The 13194-nt window shown below is 40.5% G+C and overlaps 1 protein-coding gene across 4 annotated transcripts in view; it reads left to right on the forward strand.

The window, feature by feature from the left end:
* The first annotated feature begins 707 nt into the window (after positions 1-707).
* Positions 708-13194, forward strand: part of PIGG (phosphatidylinositol glycan anchor biosynthesis class G) — an 88402-nt gene continuing 75915 nt past the window's right edge. For 2 of the 4 annotated variants that reach the window (XM_035564245.2, XM_050716526.1), the window contains exons 1-6: positions 708-902; positions 3709-3914; positions 5055-5264; positions 6712-6900; positions 8556-8697; positions 11201-11413. In XM_035564245.2, coding sequence (XP_035420138.1) covers positions 743-902; positions 3709-3914; positions 5055-5264; positions 6712-6900; positions 8556-8697; positions 11201-11413 — 1120 coding nt within the window. In that variant the 5' untranslated portion in view covers positions 708-742. Of the gene's footprint in view, positions 903-2895; positions 2913-3708; positions 3915-5054; positions 5265-6711; positions 6901-8555; positions 8698-11200; positions 11414-13194 lie in introns of those variants that run through there. The other 2 variants (XM_035564242.2, XM_050716525.1) reach the window with 2 other exon arrangements.

A 13194-nucleotide genomic window follows, 5' to 3' on the forward strand; every position in this document is an offset into this window, starting at 1 on the left:
GTGGTGCTTAGGGACGTGGTTTAGTGGGTGACGTTGGTGGTAGGGGGATGGTTGGACCAGGTGATCTCTCAACCTTAATGATTCTGTGATTCTAGAGGAAAGAGCTCACAGTGTTGTTGATTTCTGGAGTAAACATCGGCTCGTAGTACAGGTTGCACCAATGTGAAAGTGTTCAGACTACACAGGGAGAAGGGTGTGGAGGAAAAGACAGGAGAGCGAGAGCATGTTACGGTTATGTTATGGTTACGCTATGTTACGTTTGTTATGTTTTATGTCATGTCACTAACATAACCCTGGCCAAGCTGCTACCCCACCGCCATGGCTCCTTCCCTTCGGCTCAGCCCGGTGGCCCCAGGACGGCATGGCCTCTCCCCTCCGCCACCAGGCCCCACGGCCGGGTATCTCACGGGCTCCACAGCCCGCCTCGGCCCGCCTCACAACGCGGCGGCCCGGCCGTACCGGCGGCACCCGGGCCCCCCCGCCGCCCCGCAGGCGGCCATTTCTCCCCCCTCCCACGCCGCCTTCCCGATGCCACCAGCGCCGGCCCCTACTTCCGCCTCCGCGCCGCCCCCTCCCCCCCTCCGCCTCGGGGGAGCACCGCCCGGCCGGCGGCCAATAGCAGCGCAGGGCAGGCAGGTGCGGCGGCCCCCGATTGGCCACGGGCGAGGCGTGGGCGGGGCGAGCGGAAGCCGCGATCCGTGCCCGGAGCAGGGCAGCGGGAGCGGGCCGCGGGGGGTGCGGGATGCGGCTGCGCTCGGGGGTGCTGGCGGCCGGCTGCCTGCTGCTGCAGGCCCTGGGCGTCGCCATCTTCCTGCGCGGCTTCTTCCCCCTGGCCGTGCGCGCCCGGCCGCGGGGGGGACCCCGCGGGGAGAGCCCCCCCGAGCCCGCCCCGCCGGGCCCAGGTAAGCCCGCCGGCGTCGTTGTGTTGGTCGTTTTTTTCGTTATGGTTGTTTGCGTATCCCTGCGGTCGTGCACGCGCGGCCCCGAGAAGCCTTAACCGTCAGGTGTCGGGATCTGGAGGCGCTCTTTTGTTCCTTAAACCTCGTTCCCCTGCCCGCCGGTGCTGCCCCGACGCTGGTGGTCTGTAACCGTGAGCTGTTCGCGTTAAGTGGCAGTGGGAGCGGGCGCTGATGCGGGTAACTCGCGGCTTACGAGGAGAGCGCCGCTTCGGTGGTGCTCCCTGCAGCGTTTAGGTGCCTTGACGCCACGGCTAGGTGGACTTCAGCACTTCAGCAGCGAGGAGAGCAACTGTACTAAAAAGGGTTTCCGTCGAAGCCCGGCCGCATTGCCGAATGCGCGGTGTCTGTTACTGTTTATCTGAAACCATGGTCTTTTCAGTTCCTGCTCAAAACTGTGAAACTTTCAGTTTTTCAGTCCTCTTTCTAATGAGGAGTCTGTAGAGGACCTGCTGATGCCTAACGCCCAGCACAGGAAGGTGCGCTTGCCAGAGCGTTGTTCTCCAGCGTGTGGACCCCGTGGGGTGGGACGTGGTGTTCAGGGGACGCCTGAGCTGAGCCGTGTTTTGGCCACGTGAAACACTTGTTCGGGACGTCTGCTTATGGTTAACCTCGTTGAACGGGGCTGCCACTACTGTACATCAGCTGCTTGCTGCGTGGTGTAGTTAATTCTTCAAAGCGTGTGATATTACGCGTGTTGGGACAGGTTTGCCCGACTTGCACAGAGGAGTAGACAGAGGAGGTGGTTGAGTAACCCAGATCGTGTAGTCCCAATGTCAGGCAGGCAGGAACGCTGTAAAACTGATGTGGTAACAGCCTTCAGCTGGCACTGCCAGGCTGCAGATAGTTGTTTAGCTGGACAGATTACCAAAACGGTCAGGGATGTCAGATGGGTTGTGCTGTGAAGATCTCAGTCTCAGGTGTGAGCGACACTGTGCGTTCCCGCGTGAGTACTGGTGGGAGACTTTGGGAGGGGAGAAAAGCCCAACTGTCTGAGCCTTGAGGAGACTGGTTTGAGCTGGAGAGTATAAATGTGTGCCGGGGCTCCCTGCAAAGAGTGTAAATTTAGTCAGTGTTGCTGGTAATCTTAGGTATGGTTAGACAAAAATGGGGGGACAGGGAAGGTTATTTCTTACCTATAGTACGTGGGTTAGAGTTTGCAGGCAGAGTGATCTCGTGGTCTGGCTTGTAAGCAATTCCCTACTTTTACGGTTTACTAGGCCATGATACAGAAGGCTTTCACTTTACTTTAGGTCTGTTCAAAAGAGAACATTTCTCCAGTGCTTCTGTGTTTCCTGAATGTGTCACTTTGTGAGCCCTGACTGCTGTTGGATCCATGCTAACTTTCCTGTGAGACAACTGATAAAATTCTCTAGTTGCTTGCATAATAGCGAGTCCTTGCAGTGCATCATTTTAACAAGTTTTTGGTAGAACCTGTGGTTTTGTTCACTGCTTACAGAAATCCATCTTCGTGTAAAGTAACTTTTCTAAATAACTTTGACAGGGATAGATAAGCATGCCATGTACCATTGCTTTAGCTGTCGTACAATAAGAAGGTTTAGATGGCTTGTAATCTACTACGACTTCCTTTACACCTTGACATACGGATGAGTAACTCTGGAGGAGGGGGTTAATTCCATGTAGTATCAGTGCTGCTGTCGTATAGGCGGAGTACGTGCATTTGTGAGCTGGTGTCCTGCAAGTTTTGTTTTCCTAGGCAAGTGGGTAGGTGTCAATTATTTGTGTAACAGTATAGCACATCCAGTTCTGCTTTCTTGTTTTTCACTCAGAGGCACGGCAAACCTGCCAGTTTGATAACTCAAATCCTCGAAAAAAGCATCATTGTATTTTTAATCAAGATTGCTAGGCGTTAGTGTGTTTGTTGCTGAGGTTTCCCCCTTCTCCCTGCTGTGTCCCCATCTCCAGTTTCGTTGCCTGCAGAAATCACTATCACTGGTGAGTTTGTGAATGTCAGTTTATTGATGAGTATCCATGTAACCAAAAATAAAGCTGCTGAGCTCGTTGAGCTCGTTTTTTAGTTTTTTTTTTTTTTTTTTTTTAGACACAGTTATCCATGACCATCCCAACTTGTCAGCCACTTATTCGGGAACACGTTTTACTCTAAAATAGTGTAAAAACCTAAATTTAATCAGTGCATGTACTAAGAAGTTGATCCACTGCAGTGTTGTCTGGGTAGAGATCTATGGATAGGATCTACTCTGCTTCCGTCTTTGTCGCAGTGTGTTTTCTCCTGGATTGGGTATTAGCACAGGTGAATGCTGCCTGTCTTTTCTAACAAAAGTTGTCTGCTGGAGATTCATAGTTCAGTCTTACTAAATTAACCAGAGAAGGTTGAAGCTATCCCTTCTTGCTCCTTTGAACTTTGTTCTGGAGTTTTTACTTAGTTCTCACAATTGAACTCCATTCATTGTTTTTTGTTGTTGTTGTGTGTTGTTTTTTTTTTTGCCTTTTTTATTTGTTTGTTTTGCTTTTTAATACTGAATTGGACTTTTTGTTTTGTTTTTTAGTTCTGTTTTTATGACATTCCTGTGCTGGGTGGCCTGAAAACTCAAATTCCTCTGATTACTTGTAATGCTTGCCATTCTTTGCAACTTCTTGGTTCTAGATGTAGAGTTAATAAAGAACTCGGTGACACACATTTTTGTGGTGAAGTTGTTCTTTATTTTGTGTCTTTCAAATGTTAAAATTTGTTGATGACTGCTTATATCTTTTTCTGTGTGTTGTTCTTTAGGAACGGTTTCTAACTGGACCAAAATTCCACCACCACTTTTCAGAAAAGTTGTCATTGTCCTGATAGATGCTTTGAGAGATGACTTTGTCTTTGGATCCAAAGGTAAACAGTTCATGCCTTACACTACTCAAGTTATTGAAAAAGGAACATCCTACAGTTTCATTGCTGAAGCGAAGCCACCCACCGTGACTATGCCTCGAATTAAAGTAAGCTCTTTGTTTCCCTTTAGGGTTTTTTCATTTGAGGAAACTGGGAAGGCTGGTGTGTTTCATGTGCTCAGAGCTGGTATAAAGAGTAGTGGGTTTGTTCAACTTATGGCTAGAACTTAATTTGCTGTAGTGGTGCAAGTGATGGAATTCTGACTTGCCGTGACCCAAATGTTCTTCCTGAAGAAAAGGTGAGGCATCAAAGGACAGTAGAGAGACTGGTGGTAGCTTCCACTTAAGACGCTTTGCCTTGTTTTGTTCCTTTTTTGGTAGCACTGTAGTAGGAAGATCTCTGAGAATTAGATAAGGGCAGTTGGGACTGTGGTGCTGGTTTAAATGATTGACGTAATCTTTTCATTTGTAATCTTGGGAAGGCAGCCTCACAGCCATCAAATTTTCCAGTTGTCTTCTATCCAAGAGCATTTTTGTTGGTGTTACTCATTGTGTTCTTGTGACTTATGATAGGAAGCCTAGCTGGGTGTAAATTTGTATTATCATAGGGATGTTTTTGCAGACTTTAAAAAAAGAAAATTGTGCCAAGCTCAAGGTAACTAAACGACGGATTTTGGCTCTCATCAAAATATTTAATCGTCTGGGCTTGACAGTGGTGGATCTGAGTGGCATTTTGTTCATGGATAAGCTGAGGTACAGAGCTTTTGGAAGGCCAGTGAGAGAGTAAAGGGAAAATAATCTGGTAGCTCTCGATAGGTGGACTTAATTGCATTTTCCCAGAAAGTTCTTGATTTCTGTTTCGACTGTGCTACCATTTTTAGTCTTGTGGTACGTTAGTTTTACTTAGGCCATCTAAACAGTCTTGTTGGTGTTTTGCTGAACTGGTAAATGAAACAAATTTCAGCTGGGATAAAAAGCGTTTTTGCTATCCACTAATTAAGAAAATATATTTACTTTTCTGTTAAGCAAGTAGTATTTCTGATATCAACTAGCAGCATGTTGCCACAGTTGATATAATGTAGCATGGCTGTTTGTATGTTCTTTTAATTTATTAAATTTCTTTATTGAAAGTGTAATCTCTTTCCTCTCTGCTTCATTACTTCCTCTTATGCCAATTTTTTATTCTGAGTACTGTAAAATTCTTCGTTTCTGTTAATACAGCTCCTTTTCTTTTCTTGTTTTGTGCAGGCTTTGATGACGGGTAGCATTCCTGGCTTCATTGATGTTGTTGTGAACCTCAACTCTCCAGCTCTGTTGGACGACAATCTGATTTGGCAGGCAAAAACAGCTGGGAAAAGAATAATCTTTTATGGTGATGATACTTGGGTCAAATTGTTTCCAAAGCATTTTGTGGAATATGATGGAACAACATCCTTCTTTGTGTCAGATTTTACAGAGGTGAGAGACTTTTTATAATCTCAAGTTAAATAATGTATGCACAAACACATAGTGACATCTGAAAATAAGTGAAACTGTTCTTGTTCAGAAATGTGAACCTGGCAATTAAATACAAATTGGGTTGTATATTTTCAGCATCGATAATGTGTAGCTAAGGATTTCAGTTCCTCTGGCATAGGCAGTGGAGAAATGTTTGGATGATACAGTAATAAACTGTGTTTGTTACAGTTTGTTTAAAAATGCCACTATCCATGGTTTGAGTTTCCTATCACATTTTTTATTAATAAAGGCCGTCTTTAAAAGGCATCCTAACAGATAATCTTATTCTCCCAGATCCATACTTTCTATAGTATTATATTGCTTTTGTAGGTGCAAGATGGGCAGTATTTCAGTATGTTAGAAAAGAGGGAACATAAGCAGGAGATGAAACAAATTGTGAAAATTCTTATTTTGGGAATACTAAATGAGTCAGTGGGCTAGCAGTTCTGGTTTGTATTTTGAACCGTTGATTTGCAAAACTTTAGGCCCTGAACCTGGTGCTGCTGACATCAGTATTTTATTATCATGTTTAAGGAAGTTAGGCCCAGTGTGAATGGAGGATGCTTTTAGTTGGTTATTCTAAGAAAGTCTACTGGAAGCTTCAATGTGGAGAGAAAAAATGCAAATATGCTGCTGGGTCTGTGATTACATAGCTCTCAACGCTTCATGTGTTTTTTGTGCTTTCTGAGTGAGAGACCATTAAAGACATAACATTTTACTGTTTTTTTTTTTAGATAGTTAGATCCAACAAAGTCAACAAAGTAATGTTGCATGTGCAAAGCTTATATTTCCTCTAGATATTAAAAATATTTATGCAACTAAAAATGGGTTGTCAACCTGAGCAGGAGAACTTACCAGGTAGTCCCCAAACAGCATTTTTCAAATCTTTCTTCTTTCTTCCTATGTGGTCAGTTCTTTTTTGTCACAGTAAATGAAATCCATTTGTGTTTACATAGTAGCAAAAAAATGAATTGAAAGATCAGGAGGGCTTTTTTATTCCTTTGTTTCCAAGTTCCAAAGAGATATTGTTCGCTATATCTGCTTCTCCGAATTGATGAATCAGGACTGTAAAGGATGAAAGTGACTAAAAATGTCTTGTTTTAAAAGTGTCTGTGGAAGTATGTCAATTCTGTTTTCTCTCCTTGTATATAATACGATCCTTCACAAGCAGAAGACATTGGAATGTGGTGAAGAATCTCTTGTAAGACAGAGTCTTTGACTCTGGCATTGAAACAATCCGTTTTTTTTCTTTTTCTTTTAAATTTGTTCTTTAAATTAAATTTGTCTTAAATTTGGCTTTAGTTCTCATCAGCTTGTACAGAACTTTCATGGTTATTGAGAGCTAATCTTTCTATTCTTTTTACAAGCGGGAAATTATTTTTCTAATTGTTTTCCTTTTATTTCTGAGGTTGATGATAATGTTACCAGACACTTGGACAGAGTGTTAAAGAGAGAAGACTGGGATCTCCTAATATTACATTACCTAGGATTGGACCATATTGGACATGTGACAGGGCCAAACAGCCCACTAGTGGGACCAAAACTTCGTGAAATGGATAACATCCTAAAGAAGATTCATATTTCTCTTCTTTCAAAGGTAATATATCTTGTCTGAGATCAAAGTATGTTATTCATAGAATAGCATTGAATTAATATTCTCAAAACAATCGCTTGTTCAGGGGTAGTCGTTTATTCCTAGACCAAAGTGAGTATTGTTCTCTTTCCTTCCCTGCCCATTCTCCAGTTAACAATGCAGTGTAGCATTTAAGGATTTACTAGCTGACCTTGGTAACATCTGTTAACTGTCTCTTCCGAACAGCTGTCGCAAATAACTGCCCCTTGATGTGCAGGAAGAGGGAAGGAACGCAAGCCAAAATTCTTATTGATCGTGAATAATTATAGTAGTTGGTGTGATCTTCCAGTAGTGAAATTCACCGGAAGTAATAATAGGTATATATAGCTATGTCACTTATTTTTATGATTTGAAGGTACGCTTAATTCTCAGATACTGAAAAGTATCAAGTAGAACTGGAGGTTGCAAACAGCATTTTTTCGTATGCTAAACATAGCACATAACATTATCAAATCTGAATCTCTTCTTAGAGTTGGAGATACAGGATGTCACTTACCTAAATACCCTGGATGTTGAAATACCATAGCCTAATTCCAAGTGGTCTGAAGTTTGTTTGTTTGTTTGGTTTTTTAGGCAACTGCAATTCAGAATAGCTACACTTAAAATTTCACTAGTCTTTTCAGACAAGAGGATAGTGTTAAATTAAAGGAAAGGTTAAATTCTTGATTGTAGAGGTTATAATCTCCTGCGTAGTATGGTGGTTTTGGCACTGTTTGCTTGTATGTTACTCTTTTGCCAACATATGCAAGGCTTTATATTAGTTCCAGAATATGGAAAGAATGCAGGCACTTTTGCGTATAACAGGTACTGGTAATCACTAATGATTTTGTTATGGAATGACGATATTTTTCTGTGGTCTTCGATTTTTTGCCTCAGAGCTGTTGGACAGGCCTCACTTATGCTTCTGTTCGTCTGTCTTCAGAAATATAGACATGATTTGACATCAGTCACATCAGTTTTCTACTCCAAAGACACTTGAAGGATTGGAGAAGAAATACAAATTTAACTTTTTTCTAACATTTCTCTAGACCATGTTTGAGTTTAAAACTCACAATCTAAAATGGAAACATATAACTAGTTTTCTGTTTTACTAATGTAGCTTATTTTCTTTGACCTTGCTCAAATCTTCTTTAACCCATTGATTATTGTAAGATTTATAAAATAGGTTTATCAAATTAATATTTTAATATTTTTAAATTTATATTTTATTAAAATCTCAATGAAGCTGAAGACATTCTTCAGCTGGGGAAAACAAATTTCTCTCAGTGCTAGTGCTCCTGTGCTCCTGTTTTTTTTCACAAAGTATGAGAACCTTTGTTTAATCTCTGTCAGGTTCTTCTGTCTCTGTAAATGGGTTGTTTTTTTTATTTATTTTAGAAAGCGTCTTTGTAGTGTTTGTTATATAATGACACATATGTATGCCTTAAGTTTTAAAAACAAATACTGCTGCATAACATTTAGCTGTGGACATCTCTGGTAGTCTGCTCTGTGTGTTATGAGCCAATCTTGAAAACTGAATTAATTTCAACAAATATTTATTCATGAAATGGATAAAGATAATGGGGCATTATATATATACATATTCTTCTTACAGTAACTTAAATTTCTGTGGTTTGCAGGAAGGAGAGGCTTCTCTGCCGAGTTTGCTGGTTGTTTGTGGGGATCATGGGATGTCTGAAACAGGGAGTCATGGTGGTTCTTCAGAAGGTGAAGTGCACACACCACTGCTGTTTATCAGCTCTGCCTTTGAAAAGAGAAGTGGTAAGAATCAAAAAAAAATCGGTTAGCTGAACTTTTTAGAACACGTTTTCATGTTTAATTTATATTAGCTCTAGATTTTTTCCTGAAAAGTACTGTGGTTGTATTGTGCTATCACCCTGGCGGTGCTGGAATTTAGCTCACGGTTCATTGTACATGTGTCTGGCAAGATACCACATGTTCTGTGTGACCTCTGTGTTTAGCTGGAGTTTGCATCTGTGTCATGCTGAAACTGTGGCTTAGACTGTGTAACCACAGACGGAACTAGGTATTTCTCAGATTACCTTTTGCAGAACTGTCCTACTTGAGTGTTCGGAGCTAATGAGATCTCTTGTTGTCAGGATCATGGGATACTGGTAAACAGATAGATTAGAACTGAAATGTTGTTTGAAGTGAGTTTTAAGCTTTATCTGTCTTGGTCAGAATATTTCCCTGGCCTCCGTTCTTCCCTCTCAGATGTCCAGGAGTAAAGAATAAATGCCAATTTCTTATGCTGAGAATAACAGGAAAGAGGAAGGATTGCTCTTAAGAAAGGAAGAGAGATGAAGCAGAGAAAACAGGACCACTGATTAATGAGTATCTAAGGAAAGAACATGGAGCACAAGTATATTTACTGTATTGGCCAGACAGTTCATTTTAAATCATTAATGTGAGGTTGTCTGCTTCTGAAGCTCATTTTCTACTTGTATAACATAGCTTAAGGTAAGAGGAAAGAGGGGATTGGTGTGTCCAGCACAACCTTTAGCCTAGCTTACAGCATCTGGCTTAAATAAACTCCTTGACTGAGTGAATCAGTGAAATGTAGTTATAGGAGTGAACATTTTCTTCAAAATAATACTTCCCCTGCCTTTCTGCCTCTTGCCCATTTTCATTCGATTTCCTGCTTGCTGAACCTTGCCTTGCTTATTTTGCTGGATGTTCCTGAAGCACAGTGGAAGTACGCTTACCTGTCTATCATTTGTGAAACTGTATCCAGCTGGAATAGAAAGGACTGCTTGAGGAGTCCTTGAACTCCTCAGATTTAAAAACAAAACAAAGTCAAGAGCTTACTGGAGCTCTCATAAGTTTTTGCTTTATAAATGTCACTGGTATGTGTTGACAACCAGGCCAGGAGAGTGTTGATTCTGTAAATGAAAACTCTTAGTTGATTGTTTTAGTTTCTGTGGTGGTTAATCTGAACATGCAATTTTTTACAATATAATGAAAAATATCTAGTCAACTGTTTTTTGGGGATCAAGTCTGTGATTTGTAATGATAACCATGTAAATACTCAGCAGGTTGCTTCTTATTGCTGTACCAGTCAAAATTCTTATGATCGCTCCTTATGATCCTACTGTAAACAAAATGTATTGTCATTAATATGGTAGACCTCAAAATGGTAATCCCATGGGTTTTTGTATTTAAAATGTGGTCAGAATATTACTTGCATAGCCTTATACAGAGATGTCACCCATGGTTGACTAAATGTAGTTGGTAGTTGGGCTTTTTTGACTAGTTAAAAACTTACCTTTAAAGATGAAATCTGAAAATTGCTGATGTACAGGCACTCATGTAAAGAGTAGTTAGGGATTATAGATGGCATTCTAAACAAGGATGGGATTAATTACAACTAGATGAGAAATGAGAGATGAAGTTCTAATGCTCTTAAAGGGAGCCTTGAGAGTAATAAATGCTGTATATCATTTTTTGTCTGCGTACTTAAATCAAAACACTTAATGCCTAGATTTGCAAAGAGAACTAAGTAAACAGAGTAAAAAAAAAAAAACAAAAAACAAAAAAACAGTTATGTAACCAGTAAGGCACAGGAGGCAACAATTGTCATTGCAGTCTTAAATGTTTGCTTACGTTAGTGAAATATCTCACATGGATAGATAGAAGTCCGTGGAACTGAAGGCTAATCCTGGAAACAGCAGTCAGGTAACCTAGATGATTCTGTGATTCTGTAATGGAATCCTGCACAGAACATTTTAAAATCACAGGGTTTGCCTGTGTGGAGCTCCAGGATTTGGGCCCCAACATTCCTTTACCTGACCTCTGATTCTGTTTGCCTAGCAGCCTGGTGGAGATTTAATTATATCAAAAAGCTTCTAGAATGCTGCAAGCGTTATTTTAGATTCTCATTCTTCATTCATGCATAAAATCAGCCTACTGTAGTATTTTCTATTCTTTCTAATGTAAGTTACCAAACCCTCTCAGGATGTAAACTACAACTTGATATTATTAAGGTTGTATCTTGGACAATCTCTTCCAATATTTGTACTTGTGTAACGTTCACATTGTGTTTACGGTAATTGCTTACATTGAAGAGTGGTACTTGTTGAAAATTGAGTAAGTTTTGGTTTTACAACAAAGAAGAACACTCTGTAGATCACTTGAACTAGTTGATCTAATGGCAGTGAACATATTTTTAAACTAAAAAAATCTCTCTCTTGCTATAGAAATAGAAAGGCCTGTAATTGAAATACTTTTTCCTTTCTTTTTTTATTTTTTATCTTGTTGATTCTAGGTCCTCTAACACAACCTGAACTTGTACAACAAACTGATTTGGCTAGTACACTGGCAGTAGGTCTTGGCCTACCCATTTCAAGAAACAGTGTTGGGAACCTGATATTGCCAGTTGTAGGAGGCAAGACAATGAGGGAACAACTACGTTTCTTGCACTTGAATGGGTTCCAGCTTAGCAGGCTGCTGGAAGAAAATACACCTGCCTATGAAAAAGGTAAATCATCTTAAAAAAAACAATATACAAGAGGATGTTTACCTCATAATATGATATTATTTATAACACAGTTTGAGCTTTTAAGTTCAAGAGTATAGTATTCAAATTAGCTTTCTAATTGAGAGCAGTATTCAAATGAATTGTGCTGAGTTCACTCTTTATCTACTCTGGCACACTGCTTCTGAATAAAGTTTTTTAATGGCCATTACTCTTACTAGTAGATGAAGGAGCAGAAATAATGATGGAGTAAGATTAAAGTAAAACTGTCAGTATAGTTAAATCTCATTGTTTTCATATGTGCTATTTGTGAGGTATCCAACATAAGGCACTTATCCTGAGCACTGTTTGAAAGAAAACCACAATGGAATGAATTTTCAGGTTTAGAAAATATGCCTCAGGTAATACTGGGATATAATTTAGCATGAGTTTCTTTCCAGTTCTTTCTTCTGTGTAAATTTACTTGGGAGTGAGAACCTAGTTTACTGCAAAATTGCTAATACAAACAAGCATAGCTGTGTACATATGTATTTGTATGTGTTAGGAGGAAGGAATAAAAAAACAAGGTTTAAAAAAAAAACCACAGTGGCTCTGCTCTAGCAAAATGTAGTATTTGTTTAAGAACCATATTGCAAACTGTAACATAAATAAGCAAGTTAGTGTCATTATATGAATAAAATTTAGAGAGTAGTCAGAGGTCAAAGTGAATACTTTACTATGGACATTAGAAAATATTGTCGGATTCAAGTGACTGTGAAACTTGAAGTTCTTGTCATTTGACTTCCAATCTGTTGAATCAAAGAAATAACTGAATGGGAGTGTAAAGCTGTGTTGTTATGGCTATGAGTACGTAAAGTAGAAAACAATATTAAGTTCAGCAGGATGGCCGTTGTAGATCAAAAATGAATTATCTTTCAGCATCACGGCTTCTAATCATAGTTAAACCCCAACTGGGTGTCTAACAAAACACGTACTGCCAATGGTAGTGAAGTGTTAACAGTAGGACACATGCTCCCTCTGTTCTGATACTTTGGCCTCTGCGAGTAGCTCAAGTGAGGAGACTCACCGTGTTGGTGGGGTTCAGAATTGAAAATTCTGACACAAAGCTCCATCTATTGCTGCAAGAGTTGGTGAAGGAGACTGAAGTTTCTGTTTTATATCATCTATATTTTTGTCTAGCAATAGCTTTATTTCAACTTGTAGCTGTCATTTGAAAGTGAAGTTAAAATAGCTCAAGATGAAAATGTGAAGAATTTTATGCTACTTGCTTGTGACTGTGAACTGCTATTAGAGGTGCTACTCTGCTGAAAAGCGCCCATGACGACCTCCTATCCTTCCAGTAACAGAGTCTTAGTAAAATTGAATCAAATCCAAGTCCTTTTTGTGCAGAGTCTTAGGGTGAATTCTTTGTGTGCTGTACACTTCTTAGGGGGTCTTGTTCTTACAGGGTCCTAGATGTGTAAGCCTGTAGCTTAATACACACCATAGGAAGCTTTGCTTAGGACCATTAAGATTGGCAGGGAAAAGAGGTGCCTTGCTGTTTGTTTAGTTTGAAGTTTTGTTGTTGTGGATACTTCAGGACCTAAAAATATTAAAGGGAAAGTCACCAAGTCAGTGACTAGTGCTGCCTGTAGTTCATAAGCATGGATAAATGGCAGCAAATGGAGCTCTGCCTAGGAATAGATGATTAGCCAATTGAGAACCTATGGGATGGGATTAATAGGCAGACCGACATGGACTACGTTGCTATGGACAGTCTTATTGGGAAGAAGTAGAAGAGATCT

The sequence above is a fragment of the Cygnus atratus genome, chromosome Z, assembly GCF_013377495.2.
Source record: "Cygnus atratus isolate AKBS03 ecotype Queensland, Australia chromosome Z, CAtr_DNAZoo_HiC_assembly, whole genome shotgun sequence".
NCBI lineage: Eukaryota > Metazoa > Chordata > Aves > Anseriformes > Anatidae > Cygnus > Cygnus atratus.